At 39.1% G+C, this 19,247-nt stretch overlaps 1 protein-coding gene across 1 annotated transcript in view; it reads right to left on the bottom strand.

The window, feature by feature from the left end:
- The window catches only part of clmpa (CXADR like membrane protein a), a 49,348-nt gene continuing 30,101 nt past the window's right edge, over positions 1 to 19,247 (bottom strand). The window contains exons 3-7 of the mRNA XM_023404652.2: positions 14,133 to 14,331; positions 12,808 to 12,975; positions 12,094 to 12,216; positions 6,065 to 6,206; positions 1 to 5,549 (exon numbers count right to left, since the gene is read on the bottom strand). Coding sequence (XP_023260420.1) covers positions 5,180 to 5,549; positions 6,065 to 6,206; positions 12,094 to 12,216; positions 12,808 to 12,975; positions 14,133 to 14,331 — 1,002 coding nt within the window. The 3' untranslated portion in view covers positions 1 to 5,179. The remainder of the gene's footprint in view (positions 5,550 to 6,064; positions 6,207 to 12,093; positions 12,217 to 12,807; positions 12,976 to 14,132; positions 14,332 to 19,247) is intronic.

Genomic DNA, 19,247 nt, shown 5'->3' with positions numbered 1-19,247 from the left:
TCCATTATTTTTTTTTATTTTAAAAAGAGAACAAAAATAACCAAAAAAAAAAACAGTGATGAGTTTCTGTACACATATACAAGTTTCACTCAATTGACTACATACAGTATATGGCCATCAAAATAAAAGACACTGATATCATGAAAGAGAGAACATAGAAGAATGGTATTGTACATATTGTACGGTGAGCTATTGTAGAGGAACTTTCATATTTACACAAAGACATTACTTTGTATTGAATTCATACAATACAATCCCAGAATCAAATGGAGAACCAAACAGATATAATATTTATGAATTTAAAGTTTGATTTATGTAATCATTACAACTATATGGTATATGGTATGGTATATAGAATACTTTCTACATTATTATAAGCAACAGAACTTGTAGTTCAAATTTCATTTAGTATCTATAAATTTCATTTAGTATCTATAACATGCATATAACCATCATCAACATTGTTTTTATTGGGAGGTTTTACTCCATAGATTTTAAATTTACATTGTATGCATTGTAGGAACCCAAAAAATGTGACTCATCTTGCTTCCTGTTTGCTATGCCAAACAAGTACAAACTGGACATGTACACATCCAAACCAAAAATAGGGCAGCTGCTTGGCCGAACCAACCAGAAACAACCAACAAACACCTCACACACTGGAGGGCTTCACTTTTCACTATTCATTGCGCCATAAAGCCACTGTTGTTTCCATTGATCAAGTAATGCTTGAAATGTCACCCTTTTTTGGAGCAATTACCCTAATGCAAAGATGCAAAGATAATCAATCATGCTGCATCATATCACACTCAATGGCTGCAAGAGATGCATTCAGTCATCTAAATGACCTGGCTCCACTGGCTTTAGGGGGCATTAAGGGCAGAGTTTTTTGTTGTGTAGAGCCCTCAGGTGCTGGACTTTGTCTTTGAATGATGTGCTTTTCAGCCACATTCAGAAATCAAAAGTGTTTAAAAATTACCCAAGTATTCATTGAATTTGTCATTTGATCTTTGCATCCTCACTGAAATTACCACAATGGCATGATTTCAGAGTTTCTTTAACAGATAAAATTAACATTTATTATTAGAGTGAAACTTAACTCGAACTGGACAAATTATCGCCAACACTATAGAGATAAAATTAAATAATAGTTTTTACCATTACAAAAACAGTCAAATTCTGGTTTAGTAAAGTCGATATTAAACTGAAGTTTTATGTAGTGAACATAAACAAACCCTTGTGCTAAACAGTAGCTTAGCTTCATACAACAACAGTTAGCTTTCAACCCTTAGTTACTGGCTACTTTATTAATATGGAGCAATCGCCACCAGCATGAATTATTCATCCCAACACTCACAATTACTTTACTTGAGTTTAAAAGCAGAGAAAAGGGAAAATGTAATTGTTGTTGTAACAAAAAGTGCCAGTATTTCTGGTAATCATTTATAGAATCTATAGAAGCTGACTCAAATGGCCACACTGGAGGTCAGGGTACAAAAAGTGTGAATCGTGGATAGGTAAAGACATGATATTGTTTTAGGGATAAGAGCATACATTTTCAGCCAGTCTTGCCTCAAAGGCATTCATAGTGTTGAACTTATGTGTTCACTTGAAAAGCAACAGAAATAGTTGTGTCAAAAATGAAGAAAAAAGCTTGACGGAAAAGTTCAAACCATCTTAATTTCTCACCTCCAAAACTGGCATATCTAGATTTCGGAAGATTGTCAGTTTATCACCTCAGGTATTTAGGGACCGATAGAAATGATCACCCTCAAGTTCCAAAATATATTTTTTACTTCCAGTGCTCTGTGCTTGAAATGATGATTGATGTGTGGGTAAATCTGGTAGTTTTGACAAAATTTAGAAGACATACACTGAGAGAGAACTTAATGCTTCTTTTATTACAATACTATCCTTGAGGTTATTTGGCCATAATAGCCAACAGGTTAACAAACGTAAATTGCTGTTGCATTTTCTTTTGAGGTTAAAGTTTTGTAAAATCCCAAGAATGTTCTGGAGACAGATGGAAGCCCAATAAGGCCAGAGTTATTTTCACATCACGTACTGTAAGTTAAAATCTTTCACCTCTACTTTTTTAATTTAACTAACGGTATGTCATGTAATACTTAAAATTACTTTTGTTTTTTGGTATAATTTTTCCAGATGACTACAATGAAGCTAGGCTTAAACTCCCTCAGTCTGTTGATTGGAAATGATGGAGGGGACTTGCCGAAAGATTGTATGTGTTTTGGTTATGTTTTTCATTAATCTGTGGTGCCCAACATGAATAAATAATGCACATAAAAAGTTCTTGAAATTATTCAATGTGTCATTAGATGCAAGAACATTCTTTTCCCTAGGCAGGGAGGCACCAGGAAAGTAACATTGCCCACTGTGCCAAAGATCCCTAGGCCGTACAACACTCCTTCATTAGACCCAGGGAAGCAAAACAGCCCCAAGCTCCACCCAAGTGGCCACAGCACTCCCTAGTTTCACCTAAGTAGCCACAGCACTCCTGACCTCCACACAGGTGAGTGCAGCACTCCTGAGTTCCACACAAGCTAATTTTCAGTCATCTGCAAAATTAGTGTCTACATGTTGATATCACATTACAATGTCTGTCAATAGGGCGTGGGTTTAGTTTTAATGGAACAGTTTTTCAACACTTCCATTGAAATCAAGTAGCCACTTTAGCCGGTGATACAAAAAGTTAATTTCAAACCATGTGCATTTGTGTTTTAGCTGCTGTGAGGCGAAACAGTCTGACGTATGGGGCCACTGACAAAGAAAGAGATTCCACCATCAAAAGATGGTTACATCTGGCTCCGGACAGGGATGGTGACAGGAAAGAGAATGAGGAGAAAAGAGCGTGATTAGAGTGTGAATGCTTCATGGAAGGAGGTGAGAGGAGATGAGAAGCGGGGTGAGGATGGGACTGGAAGAGATGAGGGAAAGCGAGACTGTCTCACAAATAGCATCTTAGTTTTGATTTGAAACGGGTTGATGTGAACATCAATAAATATTTGTTCATAATACGGGCATTTAATTCATTCCAGCATTCCATGTGCTTCACCAGAAAAGCGTACTTGACACACACTAAGAAGCCTCGACGTCTCGCGTAACATCACTACCTGTTGTTCAGAAAAGACACTCACTGAAAAAACTTCACTTGTGATTATTTTGATTACTTTTCTGCCTGTTTTCTGACGGATGTAACAAGCGGAGCGCTGCAGCAGGCAGGAAGAATGGAGGAGAGAAGGAGAGAAGCACCATGGGAGCTTGCTAAAGAAGGTAAGTTAAATCAGGTAAAATATTGTAATACTTAGAAGAGAAGTATTTATGTTGGTTCTGGTGCTTTTTGTCAAATATATTCTGTGTATGTGGCATACAGTGAAGTTAGCAAGCCTCAAACCTGGACCACGTGTTCCTATGCGATAACGTTAGCTAACTGTTAGTGCAGAGAATCACCTTTTGTTATAGTTGTATCTTAAGCTGAGCCCACTACACGCTCTGAGAGACTGTATCGGCTGGGGGCGTGGCTTCCCCATGGGTTTTAAACGGTTGACCTCATGAATTCTGCTGAGGAAGCCAGCAATGTCTGCCAAAATACTGTCTTTCATCTAGCTAGAGTGAAAATACTATTATCATACAAGACGATCTAAGGTATCCATTGGTACAAAGCCAGCCATGCTAGGTTGTTGGCAAGTGGGCTAAATAATGCTTCAAAGTGAGCCAAAATATTGGTGAGGGAAAAACTGGCAAAGCTATTTTTAAGTGGGTGCCTTGACATCTCATCACAAGATATGTGAATGTAAATGGCTTCTGCAGACATGCCCACTTTATGTGAATAACATGCAGTTTGGGCAAAAACCATGCTATTTTTTGCATGCAGTATAAATGTTTTATTTTTAACCCTATCCTATAATGGTGCATTAGATTATTTCTTAAACAGTCCTGGAGTTACATAAATTGGGTATGACTGGAAAGCTGAGACACCTGTAGATCCAATAAGCCTAACTGTACTCGTGTACTCAGACCCCATAGTAGCTATTTCATTGTAGTGAGACCTTTTAGACCTTATGACACAATGAAATCATAAAATTAAATATAAAATATTAAATATTAAAAATAATTTCAGAAATAATAAATTACATCATAAAAAAACTACATTGGATTTTTAATTTTACTTTAACTGCACATGTGGCACCAGGGTGGTATTTAAGGGCAGATGGTTAAAAAACACATAGTCTAATCCTGACAGTATACTCAAGCTATTTAAACTTCCCAGACAATAAGAAATGTTCTCCACAAGATTCCCAAATTGTCAGTGATCATGACAGGCAGAATCCTAATCCTAGAATCCTAGAATTAAAAGTAGGGAATGAGATTGTCTATTATTGTCACAATCTATATCATGCCCACCTATAATATATGATAATGTAATATTTCTAACACAAAAACCAAAGTGCGACCACAGTGGTCAGTGGTCAGTGCTCTGTGATTGCTATCCATGCCACTAGCTTCCCAAAAATAAAGCCCTGTTGTTCTGCGCTTAAAGTAGTGAAAATCGGGAGTTGCGCACATATACACATGGGCACACATACATTATTTTTCAGTTGGTACAGTGAAAGCAGCAAAGGGATTCAGTGTCATTTATGTCAATGTTCATTGTGTGACATAGGTATTGATGGATGTATGAAGTGTCTGCATAAACTCTTTTTATACGAGCACAGCCATTCAATTCACCTATATACCGTAAGAACCTACTGTGAAAATACTTCAATCAGTTTAGTCACAGGTGCAGTTATTTTAATTTACAACTGGTGTAAAGTGGTTTATTATATGTAGGAAGGTGTTCAAGATAGTTTGATTGTTGAAAATATACTGTAGTAGATGTGAGTGTTATTCCAGGGGTTTGTATGATCATTTCCTTCCATTACCAGCCAACTGCTGCTTCAGGTTCAGCACCCCCTTTAAAAACAATACTTATATACATGTTGTTCAGATGACAGTGAACAACCCCAGAAGAGGCTTGTTCCTAGAAGAAAAACTGGTGACATTTTCCATCAGACTGTGAACTCTGAATATAGCTAGATAATATACTTTTTGTCTACCTCTTGGGTTCAGCTGGCTGCCTTGTTCTTTTCCTCTCTGTGATTACAGTTTTTCTCTATTTCTTCTACACAGTCTGGAAGGCCTTGGTTTGGGCAGGGATCATAACAGCAGTGGCCCCCATGCGGGTAAGGTTCCCAGGACTCAGTTTAGGGGGAGGGCAGGGCTTGGAGTTGGAGGTATAAGTAGGTGTTGAACTGGGATCAGGAGTCTTAGGAACTGTCTGATTGTAGCCAGGTGGAGACTGAGGGAAAGTGGAGGCTTGGCAGTCTTCTTTGAGGGCCACCAAAGCAGGAACACAGCCTTGTTGGCCTCGAGGCCCCATGTTGTGTACCATGGACTGAGAGGAGGAGGTGTCTGAGCGAGAGCTGCCAGAGCGGGATGAGGAGATGGAGTTGGGCTTTACCAGTTTGGCTTTGGGAGCCTCTGCATCCTCCCTGAAATGAGCGGTGGTATGATTTCAAAAAGTTTCTTTGACAGATCAAATAAACATTTAGTAATAGTGTGAAACTAAAATAACACTGGACAAATTATTGCTAACACTATACAGACAATTGTTGCAGACAATCTGTTTTAGTAAATAAGATATTAAACAGAGGTTATATCTAGTGAACATAAACAAAATCTTATGTTTTTAATGTTTAGCTGTTGACAACAAAACTATGATAGTTTTCAACCTTTGGTTATTTGCTACTTTCTTAAGGAGAAACCCTCCCCTGCCTGAATTGTTCAGTCTGACAATCAAAAATGGCTAATTGTAGGATTGCTTTAGTTGTGTGTAAAAACAAAAAAAACTACTGAGTGAAAATTTTGTTTTCCTACTTATGGAGCAATGTTGGGATTAAAGGCAGGGCGTCCCACAGGTTAGTATATAGCAATCAACATTGCTAGTTCTCTTTCTTCATAATGAAAGTGTAGGAGTTCAACTTAACCCCTGAGCTCTATTGTATACCTGATTTCATTTGGAGTGTCTTCTTCTTCATATTTCTTCATCTCCTTTTTGTGACACACCAGCCAGATGATGAGGATGATGATGAGGACACCAAAGGACACACCAACCACTGCCCCTGCTGCTACACCCATTCCCCTTACATCTACAAACAAGTGAACACACAAAAAATACATAATGCACACAGAAACACATATTCACTTGTGTAAGAAACAGTAAATTGGAAAAAAATGAGTTTAAAAGATCACACTGAAATACATTTTCTAATGTGTTCTTTTAATGATATTAGAGAGTAAAATAATTATGAATAATGCTTTCCCTAATTCAGAATTGTGAATACTACAACCTTTCCATGTTTTCACAAGTCCTCATGTCCCTCAAGCATGAACGGCTGAGCATGCTAGGAGTTGGAGTCTATGGGGGCAGCCTTTGGCGCTTTTTTCTTTGTTCAGAGGGCTGAAGACAGAAATCGGGCAGAACAGGCCTGTCTTTGTCTGACCACATGATCAGGCAGAACACAATTCTATTCTATCCAACGACACCCCCCACCAGGCCAACAGCAGGCCAAAAAAGATTTTATTTTAAATACCAAATATCATAGATTTTTTATTCATATGGAAATAATCATAAGCATTTGGGAGCCTCTGAGGTGCGCTGTCGGCCTTCCTCTCTGTATCTCCCCGATGGCCTCCCCCCTCTCCCACTCAGAGGCTGTTTAGCTGGCTCTGTCATAACTAGTAAACAAACCCGTGTCTTTTTGAATGAATGCTGCACTGCAATGTAATGATGGACTGGACCTGAGAAATGCTGGACTTCGTCTTCATCGATTCTTCTCCCAGGATTCTCGAAGATATAGAAAGTTTATGATATTTCATATTTTCTCATGTAACCGCAATGTGGCTCTATTTGGCTGATTGTTCCAACCTAACGTTACGATGTGTTCACGATCAGTATTATGATTATGGTTGAACTGTGAACCTAACTTAATGCTATTTAAGAAATCAGCTAACATTAGCTAGCCAATCAATATTGTGACGAACAAACTCATTTAATAATCTTGTGCGTTCAAATAAACTTGTGCGTGAAAAAGAATCTAGACGATGTCCCACAATCCTTTTAGGTTTAGGATCAATTACGTTAATTAACATGCGCATGGCTAAAAGCTAAAAGAAGCTAAAAGAAGCTCAAAAAGAATAAGCTAAAAGCAGGGAAAGGACAACATGATATTTCAAAATTTTTCTCCAAAACACGGCAGCCAAACCAAAGTACAGGTGAGGAAGAAGGGAGAGGGACAGATGCGGAGGAAGAAATGAGAGGAGATGGGAGGGAAATGAGAGGGGCAGAGGGTGGTGGGGACAGCAATAATTGTGAAGATAATATAAATATACTGACTTTCTTAATTGACATAGTCTTCATCTATAGGAATGTTCTGTTGCATATTCCATCAGCATAAGCAGGCTTTCAAAAGATGATCATCCCAAAGTATGTTCATTGAGGTCCCCTCTCAGATGTACAGGAAAGATGTCCTGGATGCCAACATGGGGTCAGACCACCATACTGCAGCCTTTCAGGCCCACACAACTTTGGTTGAAGGTAACATTTAATCTAATGATTTGATTTCAGTGATATAATTTGACAATATATGCCTATAATTATCTTTAATGTGAAACTGATGTTTGTTGGCCTACTTTGCTCATTGTCTAGGTTTCTCTGTCACAGCAGCCTTTGAGCCAGTGCTGATTGTCAAACATGAGGCTGTGGTGGGTGCTTTCAAATGTCAAATCAATCAAAGAGAAATCTTCACTTTTGGTAGGTGAAAACCGACCTCAGGAACAGGCTACAGGGAGAGCACTTTGGAGCCTGTATGAAAATATCAATAAATGGGCCGCCTGTGGGAAACTTTCCATACCATGGATGCCATAGTGAAATTTTTCTCCAAGCCGAGGAAGATCAAGTGCAGCAAACAGCCATGCACACTTTGTTCATAATTAAGGAGTTTTTTGAGTTACTCTCACCTTGTGATCACTTTAAGTGTTTTACATGGAAATAACCAACCAAAAAAAATTTTGCATCATGCTAAAAAGGAATGAGCAAAACTTTGGTATGCGCACATAGTCTCTATCATCTTTTGCCAGAGGGATGATGTTGACAATGACAATGACGACGACAATGATGATGATGCTGATGAAAACCAAGTTGCAGTTGACATGGCACAAAGTGGACTGGCATACAGGGATCACTTTGTCAATATGCACTTTGGGTAAATTATCACATTTGCACACAGATCAGTCAAGACACAAATTGTTGGCTATTAAAGTTTATTCTGAGTTAAGTTCTTTTTTCCTTTTTTCAATCTGGAGGCCTGGAGAACCTCATATTCTGCTACAGCAGGGGTGATGGGCCAGCACCAGCAGCAGGAGGGAGAGGAGAGGCAGGAGCTGAGAAAGGTGCTGTGAGAGGACCAGATGCCGGAAGGGGAAGAGGAGCTGCTGGAGAAAGGGGAGCCGAAAGGGGGAGAGCAGCAGAATCAGGGTCTTGATTTGCCCTAAGGGACAGAGATAATAAAACATTAACTTGTGACCACTTATATTTCATTGGTGGTTTCTTGTTATGCCAGTATTGTTATTTGATGGCTTTCACTAGCAATTACAACAAAATTCTTTGTCAGGATTGCAATCATTACATACATACCAATGCATCTCCACAACTAATTGGATTGCAGGATCAATGCACCCCTCCAGGCCCGTTAAGCTTGTGTGTGATTCGCCTAGGACACTCACTGGGCTGCAGGGGATTAATAAAGTATTTCTTATTTTGATTCTGATTCTGATATATACCATGGAGGCAGTTGGGGGTAGTGCCCTAGGTGCCGAGCCTCCCCCTTACCCAACAAATGCATGAATATTTCTATTAACCACTGATATAACTACCAGTTGTTCATAATACTACTTAGGCCTACATGTGAAAATATACAAGTGAAAATGAACAAAAAAAAGTTTGCCATGTGTGTAATTGAAATCAATCAAGTTATGTTATTAGTCTTACCTGTTGCAGAATGCTGCAATCTGCTCTTGGTTGAGATTGTAGCACGTGCCACCTCTTCTCTCAGTCATCAGCTTTCGCCTGGATGAGTGGGAATGCTGCGTTTATGTTGAAGCTTATTTGTTGCCACGCTTCGCGTTTTGTTTTCGATGTAACGCCGGTGCCAAATTTTCCTTTTATAATATGCCTTTTTTTCAAACACCAATTGTGCAAGGAGCAGCAACTGGTGTTGTGTCCAGTTTGGTTTTTGTCATAATGAGTCTACCACCATTATTATGAAGCTACTTAACTACCATTTCGTTAATTATTTTATGTGCTGCCAGACTTGTTGGCTAATAGGCTAATAGGTTTAGTTAGATAATCTATGACAAGTGAGTTTTTCTTTTCTCCATTGAGTGAATTGAAGTTAATTTTTTTAAATATTTTTTGGGCTTTTTGTGCCTTTAATGGACAGGACAGTAGAGAGACAGGAAATGGGGAGGCAGAGAGAGGGGGAATGACACGCATGAAAAGGCAATACGAAGCGGGAGTTGAACCGGGGGCCAGGTGCAGCGAGGACTGTAGTCTCTATATATGGGGCGCCTGCGTCACCCACTGCGCTACACGACACCCCGTATTGAGGATTTTATTATAAAAGTAAATTCTCCCGGGTCTACAAAAAACTTTATCATACAGATGCATTTTGGAGAATGCACTACTTTTGTAAACCTCACACAATCACAGTCTATTATTATTTAATTTGTATTACTTTATTTCTTAGAGCATTTTTTATTATTACTGTCGGATGTTGCGCACGCGTTTTCACTGGTACACACTGGTCTTTCATTAACCAATCGCTGTGATTCCTGTAAGTGAGCTTGTCAATGAAAATTGACGTCAGCCATAGCAATGGAGTTGCACTCTTGGGATAAGAGTTTTCACTTGTCTCAGCAGCTTTGTGAATAGATAGATAAATAGATAGATAGATAGATATATAGATAGATAGATAGATAGATAGATACTTTGTTAATCCTTTAATAGTTAATAATAAATAAATAATAATAGTAATAGGACATAGGAGAAAACTTTTAGTTGAAAACATTTAGTTAAAAACTTTTAGTGTAACTTAGGAGTACTCTTAGCGGTAAAATTAAATGCTTTCTGAATACGGGCCCTGATCTCCAGCTTTGTTTGTACCATTGAGAGCCGGTTGTCTTAGGGAGGCCTTGGCCTGTGTGAGAGGAACTGTGGGAGGAAGGCCTGGCCAATATGCATAGATATCCTATCAATTCCAGATAAAGATTAATTCAAATTAAAGTCTTACACAGACTGCACTACTCTAAAACTGAACTTAGTAATATATTTGAATCAGTTTCTCTTATGTGTGACAGATGTGGCACTGCTGAAGGATCACTATCACACTTATTCTTGCACTGTCCAGTACTAGGTCATTTCTGGTGAAACATGTTTAATTGGCTTTCTAAACAATATGGAACTAACATTTAGCCAGATAATACCATGGCACGATTTGGCTGTTCTGATAGGACTAGGGCTCTTCCCTCCCATCCTAAGCAGTCTTTTAAAGCAGGCATGGTCGTAGCTAAAAAATTAATATTACTAAACTGCAAGTCTCAATTGCCCCCATATTTCAATAGGTGGCCCAATGAAATGCTTTCCATTATTAAGATGGAACAGATGTGTTATAACAAACATAACTTACAAAATGTTTTCCTGAAGGTGTGGAAGCCAATTTTGACTATGCTTGATGAGACATAACTACATAATCTATGAGCCTTGCTGCTATATTGTATCTGTCCTCTGAATAGGATCTGTCTTATATCGTCAATACTTTGCTCTTGGGATTTCTCAGTATGAATCCCTTGTCTCTTTATCAACTTGTGTAATTGTACTCAGCGCTTTGTCTTTTGTGTTTAATGTGTGTGTGCTTGTTCTAATGAAAGAAAATCAGGAATAAAATAATACAAAAAAACCCTAGAAATCCTCAATGAGTCAATTACTGCTGGGTCACGTTATCCTTTACTAACATGAACATACCTATTGTAGTTTATTTTGATCAAGTCCCACGTACACCATTCACTGTATTAACCCATCAACTAAAAATAGTCCTTAAAATATTATGATGAGGATGAACTGACTAGATTTGGTTTATGATTCAATATGATATCTCAAGAACCCTTTGCGGGAATTTCTTCAAATATGGCACAGACATTCATTTGGATTCAAGGAAGAACTGATTTGATGTTGGTGATTAAAGGTCAAAGGTTATGATCAGTGTGACATCACATCCATCCCAGTCTTGTAAACATGATATATCAGCTAGGCTTAGAGAGAATTTCATTACATTTGGCACAAATGACCAATTGAACTCAAGCATAAACGTATTAGAATTTGGTGGTAAAAGGTAAAAGTTCGAATTATGACAAAATTTAACACAAATGCCATGGTGACATCATAATGTTCTACAAACATACTTATCACTATTATTCAAAACTATAACTCAGGAAGAGAAGCACATGTGACCAGTTTTCCTGCAGCTCGACTAGTTGGTGGAGGCATACAACTGCAATTCTAGTTACAAAATTAAACTACATGTTTACAAGCAATTTCTAAGGATTCACATCTTCCAAATGAAACCAATTAACTTGGGGCTGAAAGCCACAGTAGGGATATGGGACATCCGAAATTGAGGGATGGACATTGTTGGTTGGTAAGAAAATATACAATATTCCTGGCCCCAGCCATTAAATTTCTCGTGACCAATTAACTGAAGATTGTGGGACACCAATGTAATTCAGTTAACCGATTTTTCATACTGGTTCTAAAATATTACTTAAGTCAGTCACATATAGTAAGTGTGGCAAATTAAGGTGAGTGATGGTTTCAGTGAGGGACTAAAGGAACTGTGTGTGAAAATCACTTCTGAGAAAACATGCAATCAAGTGGTGCAGATTTTATAACCATGCAGTGTTCAGCAAAGGTTGTCCACTCACAGTGCATCTTAACCTCCACCGTGCAGCTTTCTTCTCCTACATCGTTGCTGGCTGTGCATTTGTAGACTCCAGTGCTGTCCTTTGTCAAGTTCCTCAATGTCACAATTTCTGGGTTTTTCAAGTCTTTGAGTTACAACAAAGAAAACAGAGTGTGTTCTTGTCTTATTTTGGGGTTTCAAACTAAACTAGAAAATAATTCAATAATTCTCCCAAATCCTTTGTGCAAGCTGAAATTTATTTCATTGTCAACTTATGAAACTGTATATGTGCTTAACAGTGATCAGAAAGAGAAGAAAAAGAGAGAGAAAATATGACAGCGTATTACAGCCGACTGTCAGGGTCTATGCAAAAAGCAATAATGTCAAAGATCTGAAGGTATGACCACACATTAACACATTTCTTGAACGGACTCCCTGCACATCCCTGGCTGGATGACAAATTCAGTATTTTGCTTCCAGGTAAAGAGAAACACCCAACTGATAAATCACAACTCCATCACTGCCTCAAATCTGTTCAAGTCACGTGTGGTTACACCCTGCTTAGTTACTTTTATTCTTAATGGTCTTCTTTTTTGCTGTAACATCTTGTTAGTTTTGAATTCTTAGATTTTAAACTTTGAACAAAAAAATAAAAAAAATAACTCTTGGTCTTGATCTAATCTTGGCCACTCGAGTATCTTGGCAGACAAATACTCCAATATATGAGTTGACTTACCTATCATGGCCAATGGAGGCAGCTTGCCAACATACTTGACTTTGTCCAGTACCCTCTCCCACTTGTAGTGAATAGGATCAGAGCCATCCGCAGACTTGCAGCTCATCTTAACATCACCTCCCTCCAGAAGTTTGCCCTCCAACCAGCACTGTGGCTTGGATGGCTTCACTGCAGATAGACAAAAACAGATATCTTCACGTTTTATCAGTGGTGCCAGACGTCTATCAATAGTTACTGGAAAGGAGAACTGTTTGCTCCAGAACTCAGACCACAATCGCGTACACAAGAGATGTGAGGTGTTTGTGTTGCTCTATAAAAATTAGGATTTGGTAATAGTCGCTTGCGTCTATCTGCATATATATCGTCTGTCATCGAGCACTTGTGTTCAAATAAACTATACTCTGAACTGGCAAGACTGTCTCAAGAATTACCTTTAAACTACTACATATCCTCACCCACCGGTTTTTCCACTGAGATTGATGCTCTCTGTGCTAACAAGGGCTGAGCAGATTTTTGCTGCAGTACATCCTTGTGTACAATAGCAGGCAGCTGACTGGAGAAGCAGCTAGCAAATATACTTTGCTTTAGACAAAGTATATGTACATGTATATGTGGTACATTATACAGGAAACATAAACTTGGCAGATTTAATATTCTGTAATGTTTCTTTGATCCACAGAGTTGGTTTTGCAAGTAAGGAGGAAGGATAGAGGTTTGGTAAGCCCAAAGCATGCTTGACATCTAACTTGACATCTAGCTAGAAGAGCTAGAAAAAGAAGCCAGAAAAGCAAGAACACTTGTGTACAACCACTATTCTGAGTGCCAATGTGGTGCAACAGGGAATGGAATTGCACTGCTGTAAGAACTGACTTGATTCTTAACCATGTTAAGGTCCAGCTTGCCTCTTGGAAAAGGAATGGCTTCCTCAGTAAACTGGAAGATGAACAAATAAATAATTGGGTGCTAAAATCTGCTGGGGTTTGTTAATCTAAAGAGGTGTTTACTCTTATTGTGGCACTGTACGCATTATAGGCATGCTAACTTTGATCAGAAATGTGCAGAAATACTAATTGATGTGTTCTTTACTTGTACACAATTAACCATTTTTTCTAGTTAACTCAAAGAGACAGAAAACCACAGAAGTGGGGACTACAGTTAATTCCAGTTCACTCTTTCATATCCTATTAGTATTTGAATGAGAGCTCCAGAGATGACATCATGGGTATGAATTTTCCAACACACTTTCAGAATACCACAGTATGCTGTAGGACACTTCAAGTTCAAATGTGTTTTCTCTCTGTCTCTGTCTTCTGTCAACCACTTACCCAGCACTATGAGGCTGATTGTACTCCAGTGGTATTGTACACCAGTCTTGACCTTGCAGCTGTACTCTCCTGAGTCTGTCAGAGACAAGTCACTGATCAGCAGAGAGGCATCGCCTTTTAAATAGTCTCCAGCAAAGGCTACTCGGCCATGCTCTGCTTCATCTGGCTCAAAAACACGTCCAGCAAAGTAGGTGATCACCTGTTGGGGAAAATGAAATTGGTGGACAGGTTTGTGATGGGTTAACAAGGTAAGGCATATACAGTAAGTGAAATAATATGGAATCTCTCTATGAGAACAACCAACTAGAAAATTCTGCATTTTCTGATTGCTGCAGTCTGCTATAATTTGCTGCTGCCACTCTTTTTACTGATGTATACAAAAGGGTGTTATTGTGGTCAAAGCAAGGGACATGACCATGAAAGAGAAAATATAGGTATAAAAATATCAGTGTTGGTCATATGTAATATTGATATCACGCCACACAGTGGTGCCATCACACCAAATTTATGACTATGTGAAGCACTGAATCAAGGGCCACATGTCTATCAAATTTCATGTCTATAGCCTTAACAGTTTTTGAGATATTAATTCTTTTATGCACTCCTTAAAGATAAATTAGGAACGCAGTAATTACAAATAACAACAATGTGTTTTTTTAATATGTACATTCACATGTGCTTTTAGAATATATCATTATATTGCAGCAATGATTCCGACGTAATTGGGATTCAAACCAACAATCTGCTGCTCAGGGCATGTGCCTGCTTCTGAATTTACATTTATTTTGTGTCTGTAATGCAAAGCATTGAAGGCATATGTAACAATCCTGTATATTTATTTGACTTAGTATGAATTCTGAGTCATTCACACTATTGTTATCCAAAACTTTACTAGTGTGAATGCTGAGGCATATTGTTATTCAAATCTTTATAATCATCTTTTTTATTCTGCCCCTTTTTTGGCATCTAGCATCTACTTTTCTTATTTCAACTATTTATAATTTTTGAAATATTAAGCTTTTTGTGTTATTTTCTCCTAGACAATGTTCAAATTTTTGAAAACTTCAGCATCTTTGAACTTCGGCTACTTCAGAATACTTTCAGCTATAGACTTCTGTAGCGTTAACGCCATAATTTAGAATTTACTTTCGTTGAAATGGGGCACGAGTCCTCTGGGAGGACAACAATGAATTACTTCATTGCCAAATTTATCAATCTCATATCGGAAGCCATGACTTCTCGATTCAATGGATCTCTAGTCTCTACGTCAAAAGAATACAACAGGACAACAACTGGGTGTAAATATAGGAGTTTATTAACTAAACTATTATCTACAGAGTAAATGCAAGGTGTAATAATCATAAAGATGAAAATAATAATGAAATAAGCAGTGTGATGAGTTGGCAATGGTGGGAGAGAATATGTTATGGCTATACACTATGACTATACAGCTAATGATACGTCTACGAATGATATTTGATTATTAAATATTGCTATATTTCAACATCAACCCAGTCATGAGCAGAGTGTTAAGACCGGCCTACTGTGAGTTGCGCTGTAGCTGAAGACCCTCGGCTGGAACCACAGGTGGCTGTGGTTGCCGTGGTAACCCCGGAGACACGGGATCTAGGTGGATTCTCCTGGAGGCCGTGTCCCGTTATCACGATGACGGATTCTGCTGGTGTCTCAGCGGTTCAGCTCTGGTGGAGTTTGCTGGGAGACTCTCTGTCTCGGGCACTCTTGATTTCTGCTCGGCTTCTCTGCAGGAGGTCGTGCAGATGTTTTCTGCTGGTGTCTCTTGTGGGTTGATGCGAAATAAACTCTAATGCACTTTGGCTGGATAAAACTGTGTGTACTCTATCCCAGTTTAAATTTTCTCCCTTCCCTGTCTGTGGCCACAGCTGCTAATCCTACAGCTCCTTTTTTTTGTGTTCCTGATATTCATTTATACATGGGACAAATTATAACTTGAGGCACTTATATTTTCCATTGTTGTTTTTTCTTTCTCTCAACTTTAATAAATTGTTGTTGTTTTTATATAATGACCTTTTAAATAAATTTGTAATCTTGGGGGAAATCCTTGTCTCAGTCCACAGATACCTTATTGATACAGATGACAAAAGAGGGACTAACTGTTACTGAGGTATTAAAGGGGGTCAGTAGTACCCAAGTTTTTAGTTAAATCCAGGCCTTGCCATGGCCCGGCCACATTCTGGCATTGTTGGCAGGATGCAGTGACAGATTTTGGTGGGTTTGAGACAAGGATTATTATTAGAGTTAATAGAGTTATTCTAGATATTTTTTTGTTTGTTTGTTTGTTTTTGGTGGAGGAGTTATTTGTATGCAGCTTTAAACCAAAAGAAAGCAGTGTGCATATTGAGGGACTTGCCGAGTGCTGTGCCGACTTGCCCTAGGTCCTCACGACTAAGTTGGACTGTTCAATTAACTTGGTCCTTATTGACTTTCTCAACTAAGCCATGGCCAGTGAGCTGTAAGAATTGACAGACTTGGTTCAGCAGCTGCGTGCTGAAAAGGAGCAGTTACTGCAGGAGCGAGCAGCAGCCACCTCACTCCCTTTGGGTTCAGGCCCTGGACATCTGGTTGGTTCTCAAAACTCTGTTCCCAATGACTCCCTCCCTGTTGAGTGTTTGCTTTATATCCCTAGGGAACGAAAATGCCCAACCTTTAGGGGAACATATGGTATCCCAGTGGAGGATTGGGTTGAGGAAATGAGGGCCACGATAAGAGCTAGGCAGTTGATATCTGTTGATCAAGCTTATTTTATTTTTGACCATCGAGAGGGGGAGGCAAAAGATGAGATTAGGTACAGACCTAGAGCAGAAAGGGAGGACACTAAGGAAATTTTGTCTATTCTACAAGATCTGTATGGCTGTTCTAAGTCTTGTGTTTCCCTACAACAGAGTTTCTTTTCTAGGAGGCAGTTATAAGGAGAGTCACTTCAAGAGTTTTCACAGGCGTTGTGTTATCTCATGGCGAAGGTTAAACGTTTTGCCCCAAGAGTAATGCATGATGCCCCTATTCTTCTTAGGGACCAGTTTGTGGAGCATGTTTTTGACTCTGATCTTCACAGGGAGTTAAAGCATGTAGTACGACAGCACCCTGATTACAACCTCCTAGATGTTCATTGCCAAAAACCAGGTCACTATGCCAGGGAGTGCCATAATGAACGTGTTGATTTCCAGCAGCCCAGGGCCCCACCTCCTACAGCAGCAGCCTCTGTGTCCCAGGATGCAGGTAACTCCTCTTGGTTCCTCACATCAGGAGGGCAGGACACAGGCTCAGATGCACAGAGATCAGATGCTCAGATCATTGCCTTTAATATGGTAGTACCATGCCCCAAGGTAACTGTTAGTCTGGGAGATGTACCTGTTAACCTCCTATTAGACACAGGTTCGATGGTTACAACCATTTTCGAAAGCTTATTTCTCCAGCATTTCCATCATGCCCCAAGGTCCTGCCGCTGCCTTCTGTTGCGTGCTGCCAATGAGCTAGAAATACCCTTTGGGGGCTATGTCGAGCTGGATGTGACAGTTTTTGGCAAGGTCATACCACAGCGAGGTGTTCTGATTGTTAAAGATCCACCAGGCCAAACACCCCCCTCGGGTTTTCCCGGTGTCTTGGGTATGAATGTAATAAGAGAGTGCTATTATCAGTTGTTTGGTCAACAATGTTTGAACCTTTTTGACCTCCTCATTGTGCAGCAGGCAGTTCACAGACGCTTCCCATCCAACCTGATAGAAGTTGGGAGGATTGGACAAGAAGAACGGGATGAACTGCCCAAATCCAGGTGGGCAAAGCTTGTAGAGTACCCAAGATATTTATATGTAATTTTTACATACAACTCATGATAATTACATGGATGTTGCAATGGCTTACCTGCTAACAATTGTCTTTTTCACTAAAACCAAAAATTCCCAGGCTATCAATCTGTACGTTATAATAATGATTTTTTTTGTGTTTATTTTAGATGGCAAAAGGTACACTGTTCAAAATGTCATCAGCGTGATTATGGATGGCAATTCAAGTGACATTGAGCAGTTAGGTGAAGATGAGGATGAGGATGATGGTGAGGAGGAGGAATGGACTCCTAATGCAATGCTTACTGAGGGAAACTCAGAAAGTAGTGATGAGGAAGACTTCAGAGATGAAACTGTCAAACAGACTAGCACAGAATTAGAGGGCCCACGACAACAACAACAACAACAACAACAGCACAGAGCACAACAACGAAGTAGCCAGCAAGGCGCAAAGAAAAAAGGAAAGAATACAGATGGAGAAAAGTAGATTATGAACCTCCAACTGTTGAATTTGAAGAATGTGTTGAGGAGGCCTTGGAAGACAGGTGTGAATGGACACCAAACAGTTTGTTACTGATGAAATGCTACAGGAAATTGCAGAACAAACAAACTTATACAGTGTACAGAGAGATGGAAAGTCAGTAAACACAACTGCTAAAGAAACTGAGCAGGTTCTGGGTATGTACATGTACATGGGGTTACTACAGATGCCCAATGTACGAGCCATTGCGAGATAAAAAAAAAAGCATCCCAAAGTTTGTGATGTAATGTTTCGAGACCAAATTCTGAAATTGCTGACACTGATTCACCTTCAGGACAAAAACCTTGATTTCTTCTGAAACAGATAAGACTGTCCTGTTGTATATATAAGTTGTTCACCAGTGCTGTGCCATGCAACAGAACTAAAAGCATTGTCTGGAAGGACTCATATACTGTATGCAGGAAAAACTTCGACAGTGGTCATGTGCATTGCTCCTCTGTTTGAAATATCTCAAAATGAATAACTTGATATGAGTACTTTTAGGCTTGTTATGGCGTGTACTAGTTTGTTCAGTAATGTTTTCTTCTCATGAACAAAAGTATGCATAGATTGTGGAGCTATTTAAATGTGGTCTAATGTTTGAATGCATCTTTCCTACAGAAAGTTTACAGGATAAGTTTACATGAACAGCTTTATGGCCTGCTGCAGAGTACTGTAGCATTTTGCACATTAAGCGTACTAATACGTCGTACCACAAATGTTGGAAATGTAAAGTCTTTGTCTCTATGACGACAGAAATTTTTTTTATGTTCTTTT

This window comes from Seriola lalandi, unplaced genomic scaffold (genome assembly GCF_002814215.2).
Source record: "Seriola lalandi dorsalis isolate HSWRI2012SDOR001 ecotype SW California unplaced genomic scaffold, Sedor1 jcf7180002054256, whole genome shotgun sequence".
Taxonomy (NCBI): domain Eukaryota; kingdom Metazoa; phylum Chordata; class Actinopteri; order Carangiformes; family Carangidae; genus Seriola; species Seriola lalandi.
This window is presented reverse-complemented; position numbering and strand designations above follow the sequence as displayed.